Source organism: Rhinolophus hipposideros (genome assembly GCF_964194185.1).
Source record: "Rhinolophus hipposideros genome assembly, chromosome: 1".
Classification (NCBI taxonomy): domain Eukaryota; kingdom Metazoa; phylum Chordata; class Mammalia; order Chiroptera; family Rhinolophidae; genus Rhinolophus; species Rhinolophus hipposideros.
In genome coordinates this window covers 84,715,621-84,742,392 of record NC_138047.1, presented here as the reverse complement: position 1 = coordinate 84,742,392, position 26,772 = coordinate 84,715,621, and the positions used below count along the sequence as shown (strand labels likewise).

Below are 26,772 nucleotides of genomic sequence, written 5' to 3'. Positions count from 1 at the left end.
GCTGCTGATAGGCAAGGGGGCATCCTATTTAGGTTTAAAGTCCAGCCAAGAAAGCCCTGAGTGGTTGTTAGTAAAATAAACAGATTGAAAATTAGAAATGTGTTCTATGGCAGATTGTGAAACAGCCAACAAATCCTGTTTTCTTTGCAATAAAGAATATTGAAAATATTTGAATATTAAAAGTAGCCATTGTAATTACCCTTATCTTGTATTAAGCATTTAGTGTTTGCCCTTTTACACAGATCGATGGTAATTCTCACATCGACTCCATGCGGTGGGGACTACTACCCATTATATTAGAGACGAGGCTAGGAATACTGAAAACCCTGCCCATAGTTCCCACGCTTAGTTCTCAGAGCTACAACTTGGTTCGACTCTACATGTAGTCTCTCAGTCACAGGAATGAACTGTTGACACTTTTAGGAATAAACTGTGGAGTTTTGATTGGTTTACTCGCTTAAATTAGTGTTTGTATGGTGGTAGGCTGTGTTAGGGTGAAAGAACAATTCTTATGTTGGAAGTATCCTAAAATTAAATGTTAACTCTTGCTAGTACAGCACACATTTTGGGCATTATTTGTTGGCAATCCTAACTTTAAAAACAGAACTAGTAGTTGAATGATTTCTGTTCATTTCATTTATTTAAACGGAAGAATGCATGTCTCCCGGAGAGAAATGCACAGCCGTGCGTTCTCACCAGACATGAGCTAGGGGCCCCAGAATTACAGCTATTGGCATGCTCACCAAGATCTTGATTTTTTAAAACCCTGAGATAAAGCCAAGCGATGCATTAAACTGCATGGAATTTTTGTAAATGGATTTTTTTCCAAGTAAGTTTGTTTTATCACTTTCATATAAATGAAAATATTTGCAGAATGAGTACTAACAAGATTTGAAACATCATTTACCAAAGTAGGAACACTGTAATTACAGTCTGATACAATTCTGAAAATAATTTATAGTACTAAAGTATGCATTTTATACTTGAGATAATATATAATAGGTTTACCACAGGAAGTTGAAGTGTTGAGGTTCATTTCCTGTCCAGGTATGTTAGCTTGAGAACTTTTCAATTCATGATGGTTCCTGTGATGAAGAGGGTTCGGGTTTTGGAATTTTTTTTTTTTCCCCAGCAACACCTTCCCCAAACAATTACTGAGAGGAAGTTTTGCTTTTTCCTGTTGTCATCAGCCTTGTCTCCTGCCAGGGCTTATGTTGGTGGAGGAGGGTGGATAATAGAACAATTGGCAGCCATGCAAGGCGTCAAACTGTGGGACTTAGATTGGAGGTCGTAGGTGGAATACCTGCTGTAACATAATGAACAGCATTTGTTTCTCTTTGCTTGCAAAATGGCTGGTATAATTTGAGTCATCATTCTCCTTTAGAGAAATCAGTATTCTAGAAGTTTCCTTCGTTATTCCTGAGACACTACAGTCTCAGTCACGACTCATCTACGTCCCAATGTACAGTAGGCTACCCGATATTTTGTCAGCATGTAAGAAAGTCACCAGATGTCCGTTTGTCTGATGGAGGTTCTTCCTCCTCTCCCGTTGCTTAATTTTCTCTACACTGCCAGTTCCACGTTTTACAGTCCCTCACCTCCAGGTACCAAATTTGACATCATTTAGAGATTGTGTCTAACTGAATGTTTCAGAAATCTCACTACACTGGTGTAAGCAAAGAGGGATTGATTTTTCTTACATAACAAGAAGTCTGGATGATGGTAGAGCAAAGCTGGTTCAGTGGCTCCATGATGTCACCAGGGAGCCAGACCCCTCCTATTTTTCTGTTCATTTTGGATGCCTCATGGTCACAAGATGGTTGCTCCACCTTCAGCTTCCCCTCCATTTCCAGTCAGAACAAAGAAGGAAGCAACAAGGAGGAAAGGACGACCCCTCTATGTCAAGAGAGCAAAACTGTTGCAGAATCCCCTAGTAGAGTTCCACTTGGTCTCATTATCTGGAACTGTGTCATCTGGCCCCTTGTAGCCACAAGGGAGGCTGGGAGACGTTGACTTGAGGCTGAGCACGTTACCACCTGTATCATGCCCGCTGTTGTAAGGATGAAGAGGAGAAGGGATGTGGGGGTAGTGAGCTGAGGGACTGGAGCGCTGCCCAGGAAGAATGCCTGACCTCTCCCCGGTGTGCTGTGTTTCTCCACACGGCTGTGATTTTGTATAGTTGGTTTCCTTTGCCTAAAAAGCTGCTCATCTTCTCTCCTCTACACCCAGCCCACAATACCTTAACACTGACAGACTTTTCCTTATCCTTTCAGGTCACTTCAGATGTCACCATTTCTTTTTTTCTCTCAGGCATAGTCCGCCTCTCCCTTCCTGATATTCCCTAAGTTTTTGTGTCTGTCCCTGTTAGACAGCTGCGTACTTTGTCTTGGGTTACTTGTCTCAGCCTCTAGATCTATGTTGTCCAATACAGGACCCACTAGCCGCATACAGCTGTTTAAACGTAAATGTCCATTAATTGCACTTAAATACAATAAAAATTTTAGTTCTTCACACTAGCTTCATTTCAAGTGTTCAGGAACCACATGTGCCTACCATAGTGGAGAGCACAGTTCTAGAACATTTCCCTCATCCCAGACATTTCTCTTGGACGTGATACTCTGGCTGAGGAAGTCTTTGAAGCCTCCCTTCGCCCTGACTCTGTCACTCGACCACAAGCGCCTTCAGCATGCTGCTTGTGTTGTATAGTCTCCTAGCTGAAGTGGTAAACTTCTGGCGTAGGCAAGATTTTCTACAACTCGCAATGCTCCTGAAGACATTGTTACTGGATATGTAGGAGGTGTTGAGTCCACTGCTTTCAAGAAATCCTAAAAGCAAGTGGGTGAGAGGCATCTGTTCCACATTCCTTATTTTACAGAAGAAACCGACACTCGGAGAGGGTAAGGAACCTACTTAAAGTCATACAGGCAGTCAGTGGTAGAATGCACTAGAATCTTGGTTGTCATATCCACATTCACTTCTCTTTCCATTGAACCAAACCTGATTATAACCAACCTGTTTGTTTTCCCTAAATATCTTCTCTTCTTGCCTATTCAACAATCACTTTCTAGTTTGTTGAGAGAGGAGTTGTTTTCAGCTCCTTAGTCATCTGCAAACGCCCATTGCATAGATGTGGTGCTCAGGGAATGCTCAGGAAACAGATGAGTGTAAGGCCGTCTTAGTCAATGATCATTTAGTTGAAAGAAAAATGACTCTAGGAGCTTAATCAGAAGGAGACCTGTAGAAATCTAGGTAAAGATAAGACCTGGAAACTAGGAGGTTGTCAGGAACAAAGCAAGTCTCCCTCTCTTTGGGACCATGCAATTCTTTTTTCTTCTGGTCTCTTCTTTATTCTACATACCAGCTTTTCCAGCTTGCTCATCACTGTCTGCCCCCAAGTCTGTATGACCTCTTAGCTCCAGAGCCATCCAGTGACCTGACTGCCAACCTGGTTTTATTTCAGTTGTTTGAGTACTGAGTGGCTCAGTTCATGATAACACATCCCAGAGGGGATGGGAGAAGCATGCTACCAACACAGCAGCAAGGACCCACCCAGGATATTATCTGGGCTGTGGGGAGGAGGTGGGGACAGGGCCAGTGAAAGGGAAGGGGGCTTACCAGCTTTTTAAGGTAATGGTTATCCAGAAGTAGGTAAAATTGTGTGGGCAACTGTGTCAATTTCTTATTACCAGAAGTACTTGGATAGAAGCTGACTGACTTTTTGACAAAGATGCCTCTACTGAGAAAGAGTTCGATTACTATCTTTACCCTGTGATAAGAATTGGGATTCTTAGAGCAAACTAGTTGTCACACAGCTCAGCGGTTAGAGGTGGTTAAGGTGCCCTGGACGAGGAATGACTGGCGAGCCATTGGGTTCACCCTGGGCCTCAGACATGTGGTATGCGGCAAGTTGGCCTCTGGCAGGTCTGACACACTCCTGCAGCCACTAAGATGTGCCTAGCCACTGCAAGCATTGGCGGCACATTTCTTTTTTTATTTTATTTTATTTATTTATTTATTTATTTATTTATTTTTAATTTATTGGGGTGACAATTGTTAATGAAATTACATAATTCCAGGTGTACAATTCTGTATTACATCATCTATAAATCCCATTGTGTGTTCACCACCCAGAGGCAGTTCTCCTTCCATCACCATATATTTGATCCCCTTTACCCTCATGTCCCTCCCCCTACCCCTCTTACCCTCTGGTAACCACTAAACGATTGTCTGTGTCTATGAGTTTTTGTTTCTCATTTGTTTGTCTTGTTCTTTTGTTGTTTTTGGTTTACATACCACATATCAGTGAAATCATAGGGTCCTCTGCTTTTTTGTCTGACTTATTTCGCTTAGCATTACACTCTCAAGATCCATCCATGTTGTCACAAATGTTCCTATATCATCTTTCCTTAACGCCGAATAGTATTCCATTGTGTATATATACCACAACTTCTTTATCCATTCATCTATCGAAGGACGTTTTGGTTGTTTCCATGTCTTGGCCACCGTAAACAAAGCTGCAATGAACATTGGAGCACACGTGTCTTTATGTATAAATGATTTCAAATTCTTTGGGTAGATACCCAGGAGAGCGATTGCTGGGTCGTATGGTAATTCTATTCGTAATTTCTTGAGGAACCTCCACACTGCCTTCCATAGCGGCTGCACCAGTCTGCATTCCCACCAACAGTGGATGAGGGTTCCTTTTTCTCCACAGCCTCTCCAACACTTGTTACTATTTGTCTTGTTGATGATAGTCATTCTGACTGGGGTGAGGTGATATCTCATCGTGGTTTTCATTTGCATTTCTCTGATGATTAGCGATGTTGAGCATTTTTTCATATGTCTATTTGCCATTTGTATATCCTCTTTGGAGAAATGTCTCTTCAGGTCCTCTGTCCATTTTTCAATTGGGTTGTTTGTTTTTTTGTTGTTGAGTTTCATGAGTTCCTTGTATATTTTGAATATTAGACCCTTATCGGAGGAACTGTTTGCAAAAGTCTCCCAGTCGGTTGCCTCTTTATTTTGTCGATGGTTTCTTTTGCTGTGCAGAAGCTTTTAAGTTTCATATAGTCCCATTTGTTTATTTTAGCTTTTACTTCCATTGCCTTTAGAGTCAAATTCATAAAATGCTCTTTGAACCCAAGGTCCATAAGTTTAGTACCTATGTTTTCTTCAATGCAGTTTATTGTGTCAGGTCTTATGCTTAAGTCTTTGATCCATTTTGAATTAATTTTGGTACATGGTGACAGATAACAGTCCAGTTTCATTCTTTTGCACGTGGCTATCCAATAGGCGGCACATTTCTAAAACCCAGTTTAACCTCAGTGAAGGTCGGAACACTGTCTTGTTAGAGTTGGGACCTGGCATAAGGCTTGGTTCACAGATGGTGCTTGATGTCTGTTGGATACAGGGATAGATTTTGTAATAGTAACCAAATAGGGATATTTCATTGTGACTACTCAGATTATACTATGAAAAAAATACACATGGAGACATACATGGAGAAAAAATAAAACACTGCTATTCTATAGAAGTTGGGAGATGGTATGGTGATAGGTGATATTTTCCCCTTTTTTCTTTTTCAACTTCATAATGTACTGGTACTTTGATAGTAGGAAAAAATAATTTTTAACTGAGAATCATTTGTAATATATTGAGTTATAGAAGGTTAAAATAGAAACACATATCTGTCACAAATCTTGATGGTAGCAAGTATTCAGATTTATTGGAAATGGACCCAATTGTAAAATCACTTTTCTCTGAACTCCAGGTGGTCATTTGGTGATCCCCCTGCCCCATTCCAGTTCTATGAAATTATTAAACTTGAACAGGATTTGAGTTGAGAACATGACAGCCATAATTTGCTGAAATCAAACCCAGAAGACCCACCGAGTCTGTGGAGCTCAATAAATTCTCCTTGATGTTATCGATAACTTAGATTATCTGGATCTTTTCTTATTAGAAAGAAAAGTAATTCTGACTCCCATGCCTCACATTACAGATGAGAAGACTGAGGCTCAAAGACCATAATGCCCACATGAGCCTTCATGTGCATTGTTTAAGAATAGTGTCCAGGGTCAGCTCTCTGGCGACGGCTGACTGGAGGGCAGCCTGGTTAGGAGCCCTGCAGGTGGGTGAGTCTGGGCTGTGTGGTGACACTGTTGCTTCCCGAATCCCTAGGACTTTGGGCCTGCCATCTGACCTCTGTTCCTTCCTTTGCAAAATGGGGCCGGCAGTAACTGTCTCCTTCCATGAGAGGCAGTATTGCATCACAAATGATAGCTTGGGCCTAAATAAGGCAAAAAAGTGCGTGCCTTGGGAAACCTTCACACATCTAGGGAGGGGACACATGTCCAGATTGCAGGGAGATAGGGCTTGGGAATGTTCTGATTTCATTTTTGAATTGGTGTGACCTTTGGGAGGATATCCTGGAATCTCAGATCTTCATTTACATCAAGACCCTTCCCTTGCACACCTTTTCCGAGTTGCTGGAGTTTTAAAAATGGGGCCTGTGAGCTCTTTTCCTTTGCCTTATTCCAGCCTCTGGTCCTTTGTTTTCTTGGTGTGTCATGAGGAAAAGTCAAGTGACACTCAGTGCTGGTTGATAACTCCCACTGTACTGACTATTTCTGTAAATGGCTTCTGGCCACTTGAGGGGAAAAAAGTCACGTATAATTTCAGAAAGACTGGAGAGTCAATGTACCATCCTGGTTAAGACTGTGGATTAAAAAAAGTTTTTCAACTGTGGTGAACAAACCCAAAATTTACCATCTTACCTCTTTTTAAGTGTATAGGTCGTTAGTGTTAAGCATATTCATGTTGTACAATGGGTGTGGAGAACTTTTTAATTTTGCAAAACTGAAACTCTATACCCATTAAACAGTAACTTTGCATTCTCTCTTTCCCCCACGCCTGGCAACCACCGTTCTACTTTCTGTTTCTATGAGTTGGACCATTTTAGATCCCTCGTGTAAGTGGTGCATTGTCGTGATGCAAGAGCCATGAATTGTTGGCGAAAAGTTCAGGTCGTCTAACTTTTTCATGCAGCCTTTCAGCACTTCCAAATAGTAAACTTGGTTAACTGTTTGTCCAGTTGGTACAAATTCATATTGAATAATCCCCTTAATATCAAAAAAGGTTAGCAACGTCGTTGCAACAAGTTCGCAAACTTAAATGTCAGACTTTGTATACCTAGAAGTAGATCATATGGTGATTCTATTTTTTAACTTTTTGAGGAACTGCCACACTCTTTTCCATAGCAACTGTACCATTTTGCGTTTCCACCAACAGTGCCCAAGAGTTTCCGTTTCTCCATATCCTCACCAACCCTTGGTGTTTTCTGTTTTGTTTTGTTTTTGTTTTGATAGTGGCCATCCTTACTGGTGTGAGATGGTATTTCATTATAGTTTTGATTTACATTCCCCTAATGATTGGTGATGTGGAGCATTTTTTATATGCTTGTTGGCCATCTGTATATCAGCTTTGGAGACATATCTGTTGAAGACCTTTGCCCATTTATTAATTGAGTTATTTGGGATTTTTGTTGTTGAGTTGAAGAGTATGGACTTTTTTTACACTTTGTCAAATCACGCATTCCACATTTATTTGTTAGTGCCCATTAAGTACCGGAAACTGGGCTTATTTAGTGCTTAAGCGACACTAGTGAACAACACAACCTCAAACCATACTTGGATCATGCTCATAATCTAGCACAGTCCTTGGTATAAATTAAGCCCTTGTTAGACAAGACTCCTTCAGCTGTAAGGGACAAGGCATCCATCTTTAACTAACTTAGGCAAAGGAAATTGGAGAAATTCTTAGATCACTGTGAAGAGACAGCAGGAGTGTCCAGTTTGGGACCCTGGAAGCTCAGGTTGTCTGGCCAGAAGCAGAAGTGGTCCAGGCTTAAACCCTGACTCCTTCAGGTGTGAGCTTCAGGTGCCGTTGCCATAGAATCCTCAGCTGTCGCACAGGCGTAGTGACACCAGTCACCTCATAGAGTCAGGGATGTGGGGGCAACAGGAAGCACCCAAAAAACTGGAGCTTGTGCTTCATGAAAGAGTACAGGCAGTCTGTTCCTAATAGGGTTTGAAGGAAATACAAATAAATAGCTGGTTTCTCAGTTGCCTCCACAGATGGCAGCCATTCTTTAATTACACTTCCCTTCGCCTTTTCTTTTAACAATACTGGACTTTTAGGACAAACAAAAGAATGTTCTTGGACAATCAGAGACTCTCTGCTATATGGAGGATACTCACATTGCCGAAAAGAACCTCTCTGGCCCCCCTGGGTACCATGCTGGTGGTGCTGGTGGTTTGCACAATGGCTTTAGCTTTTTGGCCAAGTGCCCATCATCACCTGAAGTCACAGCCAAAGAAAACCTGGTTCCGTAGGCGGCAGTTTCATGCTTCTGCATCACCCCAGATGCACACCTCTGGTGATAGGCCTGCCTCTTGGAGCAGCCCTGTGGTCTGAATTCAGGGGTGGGAAAGTCTGAGGGCCATGCATGCCGACAGACACAGGACACCGTCTCTTTCAAACTCTTGATGGGCAGAGACAAAAGACAATCATTCCAAAGAAGTTAGTCATAGGTGTTTCCCTCTTTAAAATCATCGCAGCAAGATGTGAGACGGTGTGTCACTTTCAGGATGTCCCAGAGGTTGACGACTGCAGTGAGGTGAGACCTGGCGACTCCAGTGCTGGCCTTCCTCGGCATTTCAGATGCCGCTTTTGAGCTGAGTGTGCAGTACTTGGTTTTCTGTGTCGCGCCACTTCCTTTGGAGTCTTTACCACATTAGTTTGTTTCCCGATCAAAGCAGCCAGTTTCTCCCCTCTTTGTTTTGTCCTGTGCACATGTGACAACTCTCACTTCTTACAAACTCCGAATGGAAGCGTGGGCTCTTGTATATGCCATCTGCAGTTATGGTCAGTGAACACTTCCAAAGGAACCATCGCCTCTTTAATGAGTTTTTTTGGGTGAAGTAAACAGTGGTAATGTGTAAGAAACTTGCTTACCATAAAAACAGTTTTGAAAGAACATTTGAACTTGATGTGTTCACTGTAACTCGCAAACCAGATTAAATTGAAGTGTTTGAAATCTGTTGAGGTTTTAAATGAATATCGGTGTACTGACTTTGAGGGATGGAAGCCATTTCAATGATCATATAGTCCGTTTCCAATTTCTAGTTGAAAACTTCAAAGCCCAAAATTCGACCCAGCTAAAACCCAACTTCTCCAACTGTCGAACAGTCATGGATACCTCAGAAGAAGGCTGCTTCCCAAGCTGATTTCCTTCAGACGATGGCCACTTAGAAGGAAAGTAGCGAGGCTGGGGTTTTCCAGGTGGAAAGGTCACATTGCCACATATAACCCAATGACCATTGTGTTGACTTGGGAGAAGAATTCGGTTCACTATTTTAAACTTCTTGTTTCATAGCGTGGACTTCCCCATCCCCTCTCCCCCGTAAAGCACAGAAGTATTTCCTAACTTTTCAGTCACGGGCTTCCTTTCATGGATTTCGGCCTTAGATCACATCCAGATAAGCATTGTGTAATGGGACGGGTGGGGTTAGATATTTTAGTCACAGATGCAGGAGCGTCAGGAGGGAGGGTGGAGGGCAGCAAAACCCAGGCTTTTGGCAGTTCATCCCTTTTCAGAGACTAATGAGAGTTCTCGCTGCAGGATTGTTGTTCCAGCAAAACCCCCACCCAGGTTTGCTTGCTGCCTTTGCTGATCACCTGTACTTGCCTTTGGGACCTTTCCTCTTTCACTCCCTCTGATGTTTTTTCCTTGGTCACTCATTGCTTTCTTACATTCCCCACCTTCCCCTCTCCCTGTGCCCCTTGTAACGACATCTGCTTCCCATTCCCACTTTCTTCTCCTTTCCCAGCAGTTCCCACCAAAGGGCTCCCCAGCTCTCCTCTGGGAATTATAGAACTGGGATGTGACGTTCTCATTTTCTATTCTATTATTTTTAGTTGAATGGCTTCAAGTGCTCCTCTCTGGAGGCGAGTCCTACATATGCCCACCCGACCCCTTTATGTGGGACTAGGGTGATGAGCCCTTCTGGTCTTCCTCCCACGTGGGCGTGCTTCAGGTACTTCAGACTCTGCACCCACTTAAGATGTTTCAAAAAGGGTACTCAAGGACTGAGGAGATGACACAATGCAATGCTGACAGAAACCCAGAGCCGGGTACGGAAAGTACAGTGACATGTTCAGTGAAAATCTAAGGGAAGACCAGAGAGAAATGTGTGAAAATACTAAGAACACTTATCTTTGGGAGGTAACATTATAAGTAATTTTTTTCCTTTTTTTCTTCATATTTTCTAATGTTTCCAGTTTCTCTGCAGTCAGTTAAAATATTACTTTTTTGGGGTGGGGGGAGCGGGGAGAGCCAGTCAGCATATCTAAAAACCCTCAGCTGGGCCAGAGGGGGAAAAAAATAGGGCTTTACTTCTTGAAAATTGCCAATTTGTGCCGTCGTTGAATCATTTTACCAGACACTTGCAATTGGATGCTGTGTAGGAAGCTCAGGGACTCATTCTCTGAGTTCCCTCCTTCCTTCCTTCCACAGCGCCTCTTACCCCTTCCATCCTACTCCTTGACGACACTCAGACTCACCTTTTAGACCTCCATGGCTGCAATAGCTGGTCTTCCTACCTCTCGCGATGGTTCTTTCTCTAACTTAGTCTTTATCACATCATCAAGGTACACTAATATGGTTTTCTAAGAAAAGTCCAAAATTTGCATACAAGATACAGTCCTTGCCCATGACACTTTGAGGGAGATGTATCATGTTATTAAACATACAAGTATTCTGATGCAGTTGCATGTAAAGTGCTGTCCTAGGAATTGGGTTGAAAGCGGGTTTAATGCTAGATAAGGGTGCATGCAAGTGTAGTAAAGGAGGCAGATAACAAATACCAAGGGGGAAGAAAGGATGGGAAACACAGGCTTCGAATTTAGCAAAGTTCAAGCTTCTGAATTGGAAATCTGGGGCTGCAGAGGGGAAGAGCCTCTCAAACTCCTCAGAGGGGGTGTTATGGTCTTGTATCAATGCAGTGCTATTTTGTGGCATAAACCTTAATGATTTCGGGGTTTTAACTTTATCAGGATAAAATCATTCATTCCTACTTCAAGCTTCAAAAGTGTTATTTAAGTACAAATTAAATACACAAAATCTACCCATCTATATTATAAGTGCCTGGCAGTAGCTATATCTTGACTCTTGGTTCTTTCACAAAATTTTAATATTTTCTTGCCTTGAATGTATTTTCCCTGATTCTGTATTGAAAGTCTGTGTTTGTCTCATGTCTTGCGAATGCAAAGGTGTCCTTTATTTTTTTTAATTCCCTCATCCTATGGGTAGTTTAAGTGATTTTAATTGGAAGTTGGGCTTGTAAATTGGGCATCAGCATTGTACTCCAGGGTCACCTGAGGACTTGGGAGCAGGCACATGTGTGTTAAGTGTCTGCCTGGTTGGTGCCTTGGAGTGGGTTGGGTTGGAAGGACCATTCAAAGTCTGCTTTCTGCAGTGGGGCAAGTCAAGTTGTACTGCTTTGACAAGGAGGCAGGTTGGCCGGGTGCAGAAGCAGGGGCAGAAAGGTAGGCCACGTGACAGTCCACTTCTAAGTCCTATCTGGGACCTGGTTTATACAAGACGCCACAAATATAAAATGTAAAAGATGCCACCTTGCATCATATGGCCACATTAATGGGCAGAAGTGCTGTGCATTCAGGAGGTGGCTCTGAGCTAGAGTACCTCGGTGTGTTTGTTCATGTGGATTCCTCCTGCTGGCCTCCAGCACTCCCTTCCCTCTGGTGGAAAAAAAAAAAATCCTAATTTTGCCGGTTTCTCGGGACTCAAAACATCATCCTGTTCCTTTCTATCATAATGAAACCTTATTACCTGTGCTTTCAAAACTTTGCTGTTTTCTTGGCTGCTGACAGAAGTCTTTTTCATGGACAGTTCATCGAGGCCCTATAAAACATTAAGTTTTAGACATGTGAGGCTGAAATGGAGTGGCGGGATAGTTTAGAACCACATTTGACCCTGCTGTGGGATGAATGTTTGTCCCCTGCCACCAAATTCATATGTTGAAACCCTAGTTCCTGATGTGTTGCTATTTGGAGGTGGGGCCTTTGAGAGGTAATTAGGTTTAGATGAGGTCATGGGACTAGAGACCCCATGATGGGATTAGTGCCTTCCTTCCTTATAAGTAAGAAGAGGAGGAGACCAGAGTTCTTTGTCTGCCCTGTGAGCATACAGCAAGGAGGCAAACCAGGACTGACCATGCGGGCTTTTATCCTCCAGACTTGTGAGAAACAAATGTTGGTTGTTTAAGCCACTCAGTCTCTGACAGGTTGTTATAGCAACCTGAGCTGACTACGACAGCTCCATTCTCCATCGCTCACTCCTCTGGCCCCTGCATGGACTTGGCTGACAGACCTCCGTGGGGTATAGTGGGAAGGCTCTCATTTCATAATGCAGCCCCTTTGTTCTTACCAGGTCTCTTCTGACCCTCATGACACCCCGCGCTGTGGTCAGGGGAGATGTGAGGGTGAAGAGCCTGGTCTCCTCTCTAGGCATCTTTTCTCTTGCCTCAGTAGAAACTGAGAGGCAGACAGGGCCCCGCAAAACTGAGCACACCTCCTCCCAGAGTATGGAGTCAGGGGCTGTCTTGCGTGGAGGAGGCTGGCCCAGAGGAGGGGCTGGCTGCGTGCTGTAAACAAATGAGCTGCTTTTCTGCAGATGGTTAAATAACACGAGCTGAGAAATCGTGATTATAGCTTCTAGTAGTAGTTTTCTGTTTGTGTCGGGTGACTCACTGATCGATGTTTGGGACGATTTATGTTTCATATCTGGGAGTTTTTCTGGAAGGACATTTATTATCAGTATAGTAGTGTGGGTAGTTGATCTGGGTCAACAGGGAGGGACCACTTTCTGAATGCATTTCTTAAGAAAATGGTATTAATTTTAGTTCAAACAGTTGCCTTTAACAAAGATAAAAGCAAGGTTTGGCTGTTGTTTGAAAAGCAAGATATGTTACAATTTAAAATTGTATTTAGTGGCCATGTCATCCATAGTGGATGCAGCTATTGCTTAATTAATTTGAAATAGTTTGTTCAAAAGACACCCCTGTTCCTTAGTGTCATATAACGTGAAACCACCAGTTAAGACAAACCTGTAACCTAAAGTAAAGTGGCTGAATGCCAAAGACCAGGGGTTCTTGGAATTCCAGTTGTTGAAATCCAGGTTGCTGCGTTCTGCCCCAGAGTTTGTGGCCCAGTAGGTCCGAGGTGTGGCAGAGGATTTGCAGTTCCCACAAGCAACACGGTGATAGAGAAGCTGCCAGGCCGGAGACCACGCTTGCAGAACTGCCCCCACAGACTGAACTTGGGGCCGAGGTTCTGTTGACGGTGACCCCATGCCCAGTGGTGGGGAGGAGGGTCAGGGAGACATCTTGTCCTCTAAACCCATAGCGAGGTCCAAGTAGGGTGGGCTTGACCAGCAGCTTAGTCATGGACTATCAAGTTTAAATGATGAATGTTGGATGGTCTGACACCCTTTTAAAAAGCCATATGATGAGATCAAAGGGCTAAGTGTGGCCAAGTCCCCACATAGTTCATGCGCACTGGCTCTCAGAGACAGAACTTAATGGCTGGTCCTTTTTTCACCTCTTCCCTGAAGCTTGTGTCAGGACAGTGGTCTTGCTTGGCACCGGAGGCCTTTCCCTGTTTGACCTGACTCGTTTCCTACCATCTGCATGCATTCCTCTCCCCAACCCCCAACACTACTGCTTTCCCAGGGTCATGGGGAACTACTTGACATTCTTGAACTCATCATGATGTTTTGTTTTCGTTCCTATACTTCACAAGGAGTGACCTTCCCTCTCTTTGGCAGTCATCCTTCTTAGTCATGCTTCAGGACTTAGCACTTGACCATTCTCTCCATCCTCAGGAAAGGGTCAGATTTAGCTCATCATCTCTTCTAGTGGTGGGTCTTCCATGACGGCCCTCTGTACCTTTGCCACGCCTGCGGGATGGTCTGCCACTGCTCACACCCACCTGTCCTGGTGGCCTAGTGTTAGCTTCCTGGGGACAGAGGTTGGTTTCATTTCTTCATTGTTCTTGGGATGAATTAAATGCCTGATTGATCGGAGCAGTGATTAATGCCCTATTTGTAATGTGTTTCTGATAGAGCTTTATATATATATATATATATATATATATATATATATATAAAGTGATATACATATATGTACATACATATATATGTATGTATGTATGTATATATATACACACACACATATATACATAAATGTCAGATATCTACATGTAGATATCTGTAAAGTTTAAAGTTTCATAATAGTGTTACATAATTTAAGACTAAAACTGTTGAAAAGAGCTGAGCCTCAGTCGCTTGGGCCTGGGATTGTGTGTCACATAAGAGCCTTGCTTGTTTCTATTAGGTTGGTGCAAAAGTAATGGTGGTTTGTGCCATTGTTGTTAACCTTATAAACCACAATTACTTTTGCACCAACCTAATACTCCTGTGCACCATTTCCTTGTCCCCTCCCTCTAGACTGAGCCTTTCTCCTCTGCCTTCTGTTTGTCTTTTCCAAGACGCTCCCGGCTGCCTTGACCTCCAGCTTCACGGAGCTCCTTGCATGGATTATCTGTGCTCAGGGCAGTGATTGTCAGCCTCTGATTGCCGTTCTCAGAATCACAGAGGCTCGCCTGAGGTTTGCCAGGGTGCTGCAGGAGCACAAAGGAAGCGCTGCAGGATCTAACAGGGTAGGGAGGGGCAGGAGGAGCCTTTCCAGAGGGCGTGACCTTGGAGCTGCGCTGTGCAGGAGGAGGAAGGGAGCCACATAAAGAAAGGCCAAAAGGGCGTCCCAGCCATTGTGACAGTGGTCATGCCCCTCCAGTGCTTCCATGCCTCTCGTGACCACAGGTCCTGGACATTTAGGCGGTGTCCAGGGGCCTCCTGTTGTTGGAGGGTGCCCCTGGGACAACACTGTTATTTTCTTCATAGAATAAGTGTCTGTCTTCCCCACTTTTCTTTTTTATTCCATAGCCCCAGTCTTTTGTGGAGATTTCTATGCAGCAGAAAGATTTTGCAGCTTTAGAATAAAATAGATAATGGTGGTAATAGAAATTCAGCACTTACCCCTGGCCAAGTACTGTTTTGAATGCTCTCAGGGATTTTTCATTTAATCCCTGTGACAAAGCTGTGGGAGGTACATGCTGTTAATGGTGAGGAAGCTGAGGTACAGAGAGGTTTGGGGCACACTTATTTCCTGGTTAGGAAGTGGCAGCACTGCTGTCATTAGGGGCCGCTTCCTTTCCCTCTGTGCCTTTGTTCCCATCACCCTGAGGCACAGGGCAGGCAGCCTGAGGTCTGAGTTCTAGTCCTGACTCCACCAACGAGTCAGGGATAAAAACCTCACTTATTGGGTGGTTGTGAGGATGAAATCCATGGGTGCTTGTACAGCACACTGCCTGGCCCATAGTGAGTGCTCAGAAAATGGGACTTTGTACCTCGTCGAGCCTCAGTTTTTCATCTGGGAAGGGAGGAAGTTTGAGTTAGGTAGGTCATCTTCTAGTGCCCCTTTGAGCCCTAAGTTTCTGTGTTCCTGTGATTGCTAACCATTTCTCCCACAATCCAGAAGAAGGAAGGAAAGGGGGGCGCTAAGGCCATCGTCATGCAATGGACACCGGTGGGAAGTCCCCAGACACACCCCTCACACTCACACACATCCTGGTGGCACTGACCAAGGGACCTTTTGTGGTGGTGGTGCTTTTCCACCGCAAGGTGTATCATACAATTGCAAGACCACAATTTGAAATTCAGGGTTATATAAGTGACATAATAGGAGAGAGAGCAAACTGTGACAAAGGTCTGCATTTTGTATTCCCACTGAGGCTGAATGTTTGTTCCTCTTCATAGTTTTATTGTTTTTAAACAAGAGACCTTCAGCCTTCAATATTATTCCCCTTGCAGATGCAAAAACAAATGCCATTTATTTCAAAGGCTAATTTTATCTAGTGCATTGAACAAAAATTCATCTGTGTACAGTATTTTCTTGGTTTTTTTCAAGTTTACGTGGGCCTCGACTTGTATAAGCACTGCCTCCCCACCACTGGGGAGGAAACAAAGCTGTTGGTGCTTTGTGCCTCTGCTGTCACAGCTCAGCTGGGAAGGGGGGACGCCAGGGCCTCGTGGCCCGCCCACCCGAGTCTCTAGGAGCCCCCTCTCCTCCAGCCGTATTCTCCATGCCTCTTCTGGTTCTCTTCCCTGCCTCCCCACTGCTGTGCTGCCTTCCTGCTGCTCCTTTGGGCTGTCATCATAACCCCTAGCCAGGCGGAATCCGGGCTTCTGGCTTCCTCGAATTGAAGTCAACTTCGTAAAGCCTTGGAAACTCACCCCAGGTAGCTAATTCGGGAGGATGTCGGGATAAAGACCTGCAGAGCTCTTGCTTCCATTTCTCGTTTCTGCATATCTTGGCCACTTCTTTTTTTAAAAGTCTGTGTGCCTGCCTCCCCGGCACGTACCTTCACCTCCCATCGCGCCCCATCTCAGGCAGGGTTGGGCTTTCTATTCTGTCTTCATAGCCTTTTTTTCCCTAGCACTTTTTACGTTGTTTTATAATAGCCCTTCATTTGTCTGATCCACTAAGCTGAGCCAGGATATGTTTCCAGGGCTAAAGAATACATCGTTGGAATAAATTTTCCTTTAAAAACTGTAAAAAGCCCAAATCTTTCATAATTCCCGATTCCTTCCTAATTAATACATAAAGTAATCAAGCATTCAACATTTCCCTTAATCTAGGCTTCACCATTCTTGTCTTCTGTTTCCACATGCACACCGTCTGGTCATTAGTCAAAACGGGTCATTGGATGATTGATTACTGATCACAGCACACCTTGTTTATGCCTCTCCATATTTATGCCTCTCCTAAAATGGCTCCCATCATTTCCACCTGTCTGAATTTTAATTGTCCTTCATGAACGACCAAAACCTGCTGCTGATGGTAATGAGAAGAACGATGGTTGAGATTTTACTGAATGCTGCTACGTGCTGGGCTTGGTCTTTCCTCCCTGTTTACCTATTTAATGCTTACACTAATCCTGTGAGATAAGCGCTCTTATCCAGATTTTGTCAATGAGAAAACAGGTGTAAAGTGGTCAGACCGCCTGTTTGAGGTTAAGCAGCTAGATTAGTGGTGGCGCTAGAATTGGATATCAGCATCTGGCTCCAGGGCCCCTGCTCTTGACCTGACAAACAGGAAAAATACATTTTCTTTGACGAACTTACTTCTAGGATACTTTCTTTGTATTTCCTAGCAGTCATGCACGTTTCTCAGTCACCCTGTTGAAAATCTTAAATTACTATTACATTTATTGGGGTAACATTGGTTAACAACATTCTAGAATTTACAGGTGCACAAGATTATAATTCGGCATCTGTGTACTCTATTGCGTGCTCACCATCTGAAGTCTATAGTTTCTTCCCATTACCATATATTTGACCCCCTTTACCCACTCCGCCCTCCTCCCACCCCGTTTCCCTTCTGGTAACCACTATTCTGTTGTCTATCTGTGAGTTTGATTTTTGTTTGTTACTTTTTGTTTTATATTTCACTTAACATAGATGGCAGTATTTCATCCTTTTTTTAAATGGCTAAGGAGTAGTTTATTGTGTATATGCACCACATCTTCTTTATCTGATCATCCGTCAGTGAACACTTAGGTTGTTTCCATGTCTTGGCCATTCTAAATAATGCTACAATGAACATCACCCTGTAGAAATTTGAGGGACTGTGTTGTATTCATATCCGCATTTCTAGCAGCATGTGGCAAAAACTTAAAAATGTTTTTTTGTACCACCTGAATGTTTTGGGTTTTTTTTTTAAATCTGTTTTCCTGTAGCTAGGAATAAAATACACAAAATACAACAGTAGAAAAACAACAGGGTTTTTTTTTTCTTCTTTTAAATCATTTTCCGTAAACCATCTAAAGAAGTCATGGTAGGGTTTAGAGGGTTACATTATTTTAGGGTTAATGAATTCATTTGTTTGGGGACTTCCCTATGCACCTGCTGTCTCCCAGGCAGGGGACGCAGAAGTCGCTGCTCTTCTGGTATCTCCACTGTGCTGTAGCAGAGGTCAAGTTGTTCGTGCTTTGTAAACAGTGTGACCCTGTTCAGAGAGGACTGCCTGTTCCTTTCTTAAATCTGCATCTTCTACTGTTTTGAAGAGATTTTCTTTAGCTGTGGCTAACAACAGATGTTGCAGGTGTTTGTCCCCACTGCTGTTAACTTGACTCCAGAGAGTTACTCTTCAGTTTTAATTCTCGTTTCCAAAATCCATTCATGTTCTTAAAACAGAGGTTTTGTAATAACTGGAATTTTAAACATTTTTCTTTTGGCATGGGAGATCAGGATTTTCAAGAGGGACAGGGAGAGAGTTACAATACGCTCTCTTGTGAGGTAACAATAAAAGCCATGCTATTGGAGCAGTAAGGGTCTTTCTCTTCATTTTCTTCCTGGAGCTCCTCTTTCTTACAGAGCACGTAACGTGACTTAATATCATGTCTATAAGAGGAAAACTGCAGTTGAAAACTTGATATCGGTGTCTTGTAAAAATATAAGAAAGGAGCCCTGTGTCCTGTACTTTTCAGGGCCAGTAGCTGGCCACATACGAGGCCACATGCATGTTCTTTTACTCCTGCCCTGCCACAGCTTTGTGTGCACGCCAGCAATGCAGTGTCAGACTCTTCCCCACGCATGTGTGTGCAGGGGGAGAGAAGAGTGCAGCAGCACAGAGTTGGGGAAGAGTTTGACACCTAAAATACTGACACACATCAGCATAGATCATAGTTAGGACTCTACTGAGAATGTCCCAGCAGTGATTTAAATGGAGGCAGTTGTCTCTTAGGGCCCCTGAATTATGGCTGGTTTTAAAAGTCTTAAAACCCATTGACGGCTGTTGTTTCTGAAGGTCTACATAATTTAAGTGTTGTACATCCTGTCATTATAGGAGATGTCAGAATAGTAAAATTTAATCCTAGACTAACGTGTTATTGCAGCCCTTCGGTTTTGTGGCTTTGCAGACTTTATAAATATGTTTGTCAGTGCCTGTGGTCTTCACAGTTGGGGCAGTCAGAGGTAAATGTAATTTCTCACATTTTGCACCGAGGGACTGGAACCCAAAAGGTCTACGTGTTTACAAAGAGGGACCTACCAGGCTGGCCTGGGGTGGAGCTGGCCCCGTCCCCGCTCCGCGTCTGCTGCAGCCAGCATGCTATTCGCCGCAGCCTCTCAGCAAGAATATACGTGGAGCCAGCTCCCCGTGTTGTTCTGGAGACCAGCACAGCCTCTCTTAGCACATCCCATCCTGGGCGCATAGAAGGGACTCAAAAAATACTGGTGTAGGAACTATCGAGGTTACAGTAATGCACGTGGTATTAGAACAAGGTTCTCAGCTGACAAATGGCCGACATTTTCGTGTTGTTATTCTAAGCCTGCCACTCCATTCGGTGCCCCGCGTGTGAGTACACACCCCAGCCCCTCACAGGACTGCATCCCAAATGCGCGCGCACATGGAAGACGACCCATTACAGAGCTGTCACCTTGTCCCAAGTCTGGATCTTTTTGCATTGATAAGAAAACAGCCCACGTGGATTGAGTTAGCCAGGCCAAATTTAGAGACGAGATACTTATCTGTCCCCCTTTTGTAAATTACTAAACTACTTTGTGACTAAGCTACTCTTAAGATGAACAAAAGACAATATTTTTAAATTCTTGGTGATTATAAACTGTAACATCAGTAATTGTTACCACATAAAATCTGGGTGAGGGAGATATATTTTTACCCCTTCCCCGGGTGTAGGAGAGAGTAAGTGATGGTTTCTTTTTTTTTTACTCTGAATCGGGTTCTCTCTGGGGATGATTTTGTCTTGTCCCCCTTTCTCCCTGGAGGGCACTTAGCACTGTGTGGGGAGTTTTGATTGCCGCTGCTGGGGTGTGTGGATACTGTCATCTAGTCGGCTGTGCCCCGGGATGCTGCTAAACATTCTGTAATGCACAGAACAGCCCCCTGTGACAAATTGCTGTCCAGGCCCAAATGTCAATAGTGTTGAAACCCTGCTGTAAACTGTTAGGTTTGTTTGCTGACTTTTACAGTAGATTAGCTTTCACTTAGTTAATTCAGAGGTAAAATTAACACTAGTACTCGCAGTCGTTCTTTGTGTTCTATACTTGGCCTTGGTACCCTGCCCAAGGTTGGGACAAGCTCTGGCCATGTGTGAAGGCCTAAATTCAGGCAGCTGACAACAACAGCACTTGAACTGTGTCCGAGGGCCAACACTGAAAGAAAATGAAGAGCTGACGTAATGACTCCATAGTCTCATGCAGGTATGAAGTGTGAAAATGTAGCGTGAACCCCACTATTCAGAGTGTGTTTTGAGAAGCAGCCAGTGGTATCATCACCTGGGAACTTGATGGATATGCAGATTCCCAGGTTCCCCTCATACCTACTGAATCAAAATCTGCATTTTAGCAAAATACCCACATGACGCTTTGCATCTAGAAGCTAGAGAAGCACTAGTTAAGCATTTTTTACTTTGGAGGAAAATACATCTTCGTTCAAATTGCGCCTCTCACTCTTACTAGCTGTGTTACCTTGGCCAAGTTAAAAAACCTCACTGCACCTTAGTTGTTCGGGCTGTAAAATGGGGATAATATCACCTTCCTCATGAGGTGGTTGTGGAAATCAGACAGGCTTCTTTGTGTCAAGGACTCGTCACAAAGTAAAAGCTCAACAAACTGAGCTGTGATTGATAGATAACATGAGAAAGACGGCAAAAGCAGAGAACGTTCGGGAGGCAGCTTATGCCTTAAAGCTCACAGTCGTCAGCAGCAAACAATGCTTGTACTCTTGGCTGATCTGATTTCTCTGAATAAGAAAATAGCAAAAGCTGGAGCTTCGTGAACTTCTGTAGCGTGTGGTCCTTGTCGGCAACCCAGTTGGTACAGAGTAAATGGATCTGGGGAACCAAGGAGCCTAAACTCCCAGACATGTTCTGTCAGCCCAGCCTGAGTGACACCTGCTCTGTTCGTTACGTTCCAGAACTTGAAAGCAATGTGGTAGGATTTTTCAAGACACCCGGGAGGAGAAAGGCTGTGATAAACAGAAAGGGTGAGGTTAGAGGAAGTAGACTGGGTGAAATGAGCCCTTGTCTTCGTGGGAAAGACGCTCTGTTGATCGGACTGGTCCCGGGGTTCTTGTATACACGAGAGAACTCTAAAATCCTGCTTGAACTGCTGCTCCAGGGCCTGCCGCGCCAGCCAGGATCTCTCACAAGAACCACTGTTTGGAAACGAGACTTTTGTGAACCAGCGGTAGTGTAAATACTTCCAACATGAGCTAAAGCAGAACTTGAATCGTAACTGCTGTGTCCGGCAGAGTTCCAACAGCCACGATAGAGAAAAGAGAGGGTTCAAATGGAAACTTCAAGCTGCAGAATAAGATTAAACAAGAATACTGACTCAAATTTCTTTTGCAAAAAGGATTAATTTAAAGTTTACCGTATTCAATGATGACTGTTCCTAAGTACACAGGGATTGGGGGGCTTGATCGTCTTCTGAATGTTTTACAGAACATTTTTCAATCTGTGCTTTAAGTCAGAACAGATTGGCATGCTTTTTCTTTAGTTTTTCAATTATAAAAACATTTTCTATCGTGATTGTAGAAAACACAGGAAATACAAAGAACAACAAGCACGCCCAAACCCAGCACCTGCTTATCTCTTCTTTTATTTGACAGTTGTTTATGAAGTTCCTCCTGGGTACCAGGGACTGTGCTTGGTGCTGGACAAACCCTTGTTGACAAGGTGGCCTTGTTGAGACTTCTTAGAGCTTCCAGTAGAGTGGCTAAATTTTGATATGTTTCAGTATTTTTTTCTGTGGCTTTTCTAATGACTGTGTGATAGTAAACAATAAAGCCGATAGCCACTAGATTCTTGCTGTGTGTTGGACCCTGTTTGGGGTGGTTTATGTCATGCATATGAACTCAGTTCATTCCTGTGGCGCCCCTGTGAGGGATGTGCTGTTATTCCCACTTGACAGATTGGGAAACTGAGGCATAAAGAGGTTAAGCAACTCACTAACGGTCATAGAATCAATAAATGCAGAATATTGATTAAAATTCAGGCAGCCTGGCTCCAGAGCCTGACCTGTTTATCTCTAAACTGTACTGCCTCTCACAATATTATAAACTTGAGATCATACTTTATATGCAGTTTTGATGCCTGCTTTTAATATTGACCAGATTTCGCCCTGGTGATGATGTGGCACACCTTCAAAAGAGGGGTGGTAGGAAATACAGAGAAAGACTTTACGCACAGAATACAACTTAATAAAAATTTATACTGTGTGCATATCCTCCTCTAACGTGCATAAACTGTGTATCATTTCTTAACCTCCAAAAGAAGTAGAACTTTAATTTAGTCATTTGTTGAATAGCATCATAATGAAATTAAAAATCTGATAATCAGCATTTAAATGCTACAGAGGTCATAAAGCATTCTTAATGCTCATTATACTTTTTTTTTTTTTAATCCAGTAATTTTAAGAGGAGTTAAGGTGGACAAATGACTTTGGAAAATTAAACATTTTGTAGCTTGTGTTTGATTCTATAGCAGGAAAACAAACCTAACTTCAGGTAAAGCTAATGAGCAGTCAATGCGGACAGCTGTTCTGGAAATTAATCGTAACATGGAATTGTGTTGGAAGAGATTGTATATTGTATTATGGTGGTGGTGTGAGACTCAAGTAGCTTGGGAAGGGCATTTCACGACACGTGTTAAGACCGTGATTTTGTCTAGGTTCAGTTCAGATAGAAGTTCCCAAGAATGTGCCGTGTTGGATGAGGTCTGTGTGTACAGGATCTTCTGCTCCCCTTGGCGAGCAGGTGGGCTGTTCTCTGTGCGTGTTTGCAGGCATTTGTGAGTTGCTACACTGTGTACCGGCAGCACAGTGTCTGCAATAAGGAGGAACACGTTCATGAACTGTCGAGAGATTTCAACTAATAAAGAGGAAATGAAAAACGGATGGCACGGGAACATTTGAATGGTCGGGGTATCTCGCGGTAAGCATGGACTTCTGAGTCCGGCAAAACAGGTTGGGATCCCAACACACCTGCTTGTTCATATGACCCTGGGCAGTTGCTTAGCTTCTCTGAGCCACAGTTTCCTCGTCAGACTAATACCTGCCTTCTGGAGTCGTCCTCAGGATTAAATGAGTCTGTCTACCTAAAACACCTAGCACGGAGCCAGCCGGTTAGCTCAATTGGTTCGAGTGTGGTGCTCTTGACAACTAGGTTGCTGGTTCGATCCCCACATGGGCTGCGCCCTCCACAACTAGATTGAAACAACTACTTGACTTGGAGCTGATGGGTCCTGGAAAAACACACTTAAAATAAATACAAGTTAAAAAACAAAACAAAACAAAAAAACACCTGGCACAGTGCTCGGCACTTGGTAAGAGGCTTTGTTAATGGTCACTGTTACTGACTATTAAAAATGTTTGACTCTTCTTTCAAAATACCTAGCCATATAACACAGCGGTTAAACATGCACATGAAAGCGAGACTGTGGGTTCCAGTCTGGGCTCTACTACTTTCTAGCTGTGTGACGTTGGGCAAGGTACTCAAACTCCCTGTGCTTCAGTTTGCTTTCTTTAAAACTGAATAGTTGTAGTACCTACGTCTTAGGGTGGTTGAGTGTTAAATAAATTATTACACAGAAAGCCCTCAGAACAACCTGATACATAGTGAGTACCCTGTGAATATTTGCTGTTATCATTAATGGAGTCCTTAACTCAGAAGTAGATAAAAATATTACACCTTAAAAAGTAGGTATCTTTGAACGTTTCCTCAGCTGCTACAACTTTTCCTTACCATTTGATATGTAATTTGTTAGATATTTATGCCTCAGATATAGTTTATTCCAGTGCATATTAGAACATGAATCGTAAGTTTGGGTAATAGCATGATGTAATATCTTGACGAGCAGAATTTTTTTGGTTTAGCATTATGTCTAAATGTAAATTTTTCCTGAAAAACGACCATTCTGAAACGTCCTTTTCCCTCTCCAGATTACTCTGAGCTGGGAGAGCTTCCCCCGCGGTCTCCTTTAGAGCCAGTTTGTGAAGACAGACCCTCTGGCCCTGTGCTGGAGGAAAAGAAAAGGACACCTCGCGAGCTTCGAGAACTGTGGCAAAAAGCGATTCTACAACAGATACTCCTCCTCAGGATGGAGAAGGAAAACCAGAAGCTGCAAGGTGGGTTTGCCATTTTTTTATGCTGAGCAGGCCTGATCTTAATGTATCTTGGCTCTGACGTGAATCACATCAGACATAAGTGTGATGTCTTTAAAAGAAAGCAAGATATTCTAACATACATACATATGTATATGTATATATTAAAAATATGTATTGACTTTGTCAAAGTAAAGTTAACACTGCTCTCTGGAGATGTAATGAGCTCGCCCACTGTATTAGGTATTCCTATGTAGTCATTGTTAAGAGACAGCTTTCAGCTGTGGGAGCTTTAACCCTCGGAAAAGTGGTTTTTGTTTTGTTTTTTTCTCTTTCCCTCCCTACTTTGTTCTCAGCCATAGCCTGTGCCTGGGTGTTACGTATGAACCGATCCCACATAAATCATTAAGCCTCACTCCATGTGCATTTTTAGTGAGTGGCACGTAACCTGAAAACTTCAGCATTAGCCGAGCTCTACCTGTACTGATATCAAGGTGTTTTATGTAGACGGACTCATTTAATCCTGAGGACAGCTCCAGAAGGCACGTATCAGCCTGAAGAGGAAACTAAGGCTCAGAGAAGCCAAGCAACTGCCCAGGGTCGTGTCAGTTTCAAAATAAGATGTGAACTTTGAAAGTTTAGATTTTGTTCATTTCCTGTTTCCATGCTGTCACTTGAAGCAATAAATATTATTTTCAAAGTAGCTAAGTTTATGTACCCTGGGTGGTATAATGGAAAGAACCTGGGTCTTAGCTTATAGAACGCTGGCTGGCTAGAAAATAATGAGGGTTTTTATCCGGAAGTCTGGACACACTCTCAGAGGGAGGCTGTGCAGGTAGCTAGTTCAGTCGTGCTATCACTGCCCAACGAAATTCTGCAGTGTACAGTGGTTTATTAAAAGAGTTTACTAAACTGCCTTTTGCTTTCTGGGCTTTCAGTTACCCATGGTCAACCATACTCTGAAAATATTAGATGCAAAATGCCAGAAATAAACAGTTCATACGTTTTAAATTGTGTGGTGAAATCTCAAGCTGTCCCGTGTAGTCCGACCTGGGATGTGAATCATCCCTTTGTCCAGTGTATCCTCCCTGGATATACCACCCCCCCCCCCGTTGGTCACTTAGTAACTGTCTGGGTTATCAGTTTGACTGTCCGCAGTGTCGCAGTGTTTGTGTTCAAGTAACCCTTATTTTACATACTAATGGCCCCAAAGAGCAACAGTGGTGACACTGGAATTGGTATATGACAAAGAGAAGCTGTAAAGTGCTTCCTTTCAGTGAAAAGGTGTGCATGATATATAAGGAAAAAACATAGTGTATACAGGGTTTGGTTCTATCTGTGGTTTCATGCATCCACTGGGGGGCTTGGCACGTATTCCCCATGGATAAGGGGGGACTGCTGCACATTTCATTAAACTTCCTCCTTGATTGTCAGTCTTCATCTTTTAATAATGAGCTAGCTATTTGCATAGAGCTGAAAGTTATTAAGACATTAAATCAGATGAATACGGTCCATAGTCCAGATAATTATATTATCTTTGACCGAAAAGAAAAAGTGAAGCAGACAGTAATAAGACCTTTGATATGAAAGTAGTTCAACTGTTGTAAGGGGCTGCGTATGGGTGTAGACGCAGTCCCGAAGCTGAGGGAGATGGGCCATGGGCGGGGACGTTGCAGTGAGGCCTATCAGAGCGGCGAGTGCCAAGTGTTCCCCCAACTCGCTGTTTCTACCAGGTTCTTGTGTGTTTCTGAAGGTACTTCTATAGGCAGATGTCTAGAAGAGGTTTGATAGCGGTGGAACCCCTGAGTGTGTCATCAGCTAAATGACAGCTGTGGAGCACAGCACTTACATGCATGTGTATGTTGGTTGGGAGTTATGTTCATCATGTAGGTCAAGAACCTTAGTGCTTACCTGGGCCAATCTTGCAAATGACAGCCCCAGAAAATCAGGAAATAGCTGTAAACTGGGACTGATGCTGCTGGCCTCTTGGGAAAACTAGTGACTATAATCGATGAGCTCAGGGTGCCACAGAAGCAAAGCTTTTTGTAAAGCTGTGTAAATGATGACTGCCCAGACCAGAGTGAGCAAGGACGTTTCCTAAGGTTACCTGGAGCACCCTCCCAGGTGCTGTGTAAGGTGACTGGCCCTTCCCAGCATCGTCTACTGCTTCTTCATTTCATCTGGCAGCGTTCAGTCCCGTGTGGACTTTCATTTTTACTGTTTTTGAATTCATGTCTCTACTTAGCTCTGTAAAGTTCAGCACATGTTTACCTCTGTGGTGAGCAAACAATGAACTTGCTAAATGCAATTCAGAAAGCATTGTGTTATTGTGTACAGTACCTATATTGCTGAGAAAAATAATCATCAACAAGAGTTTGGTTATGAATTACCTAAGAATATTTAGTAAGTTGTGTTGGAAAATAGAACTTTCTTGTTTAATACAGAAG

General features: G+C 43.3%; 1 protein-coding gene across 5 annotated transcripts in view; it reads left to right on the top strand.

Annotated features, from left to right (window-relative positions):
* Nucleotides 1–26,772, top strand: part of TBC1D1 (TBC1 domain family member 1) — a 201,610-nt gene that overhangs the window by 134,950 nt on the left and 39,888 nt on the right. For all 5 annotated transcript variants that reach the window (XR_013993874.1, XM_081057659.1, XM_081057658.1 and 2 more), the window contains one exon: nucleotides 24,164–24,349. Coding sequence is in view for 4 of the 5 variants with exons in the window: in XM_081057659.1 (XP_080913785.1) it covers nucleotides 24,164–24,349 (186 nt within the window). In the remaining variant the exon portion in view is untranslated. The remainder of the gene's footprint in view (nucleotides 1–24,163; nucleotides 24,350–26,772) is intronic.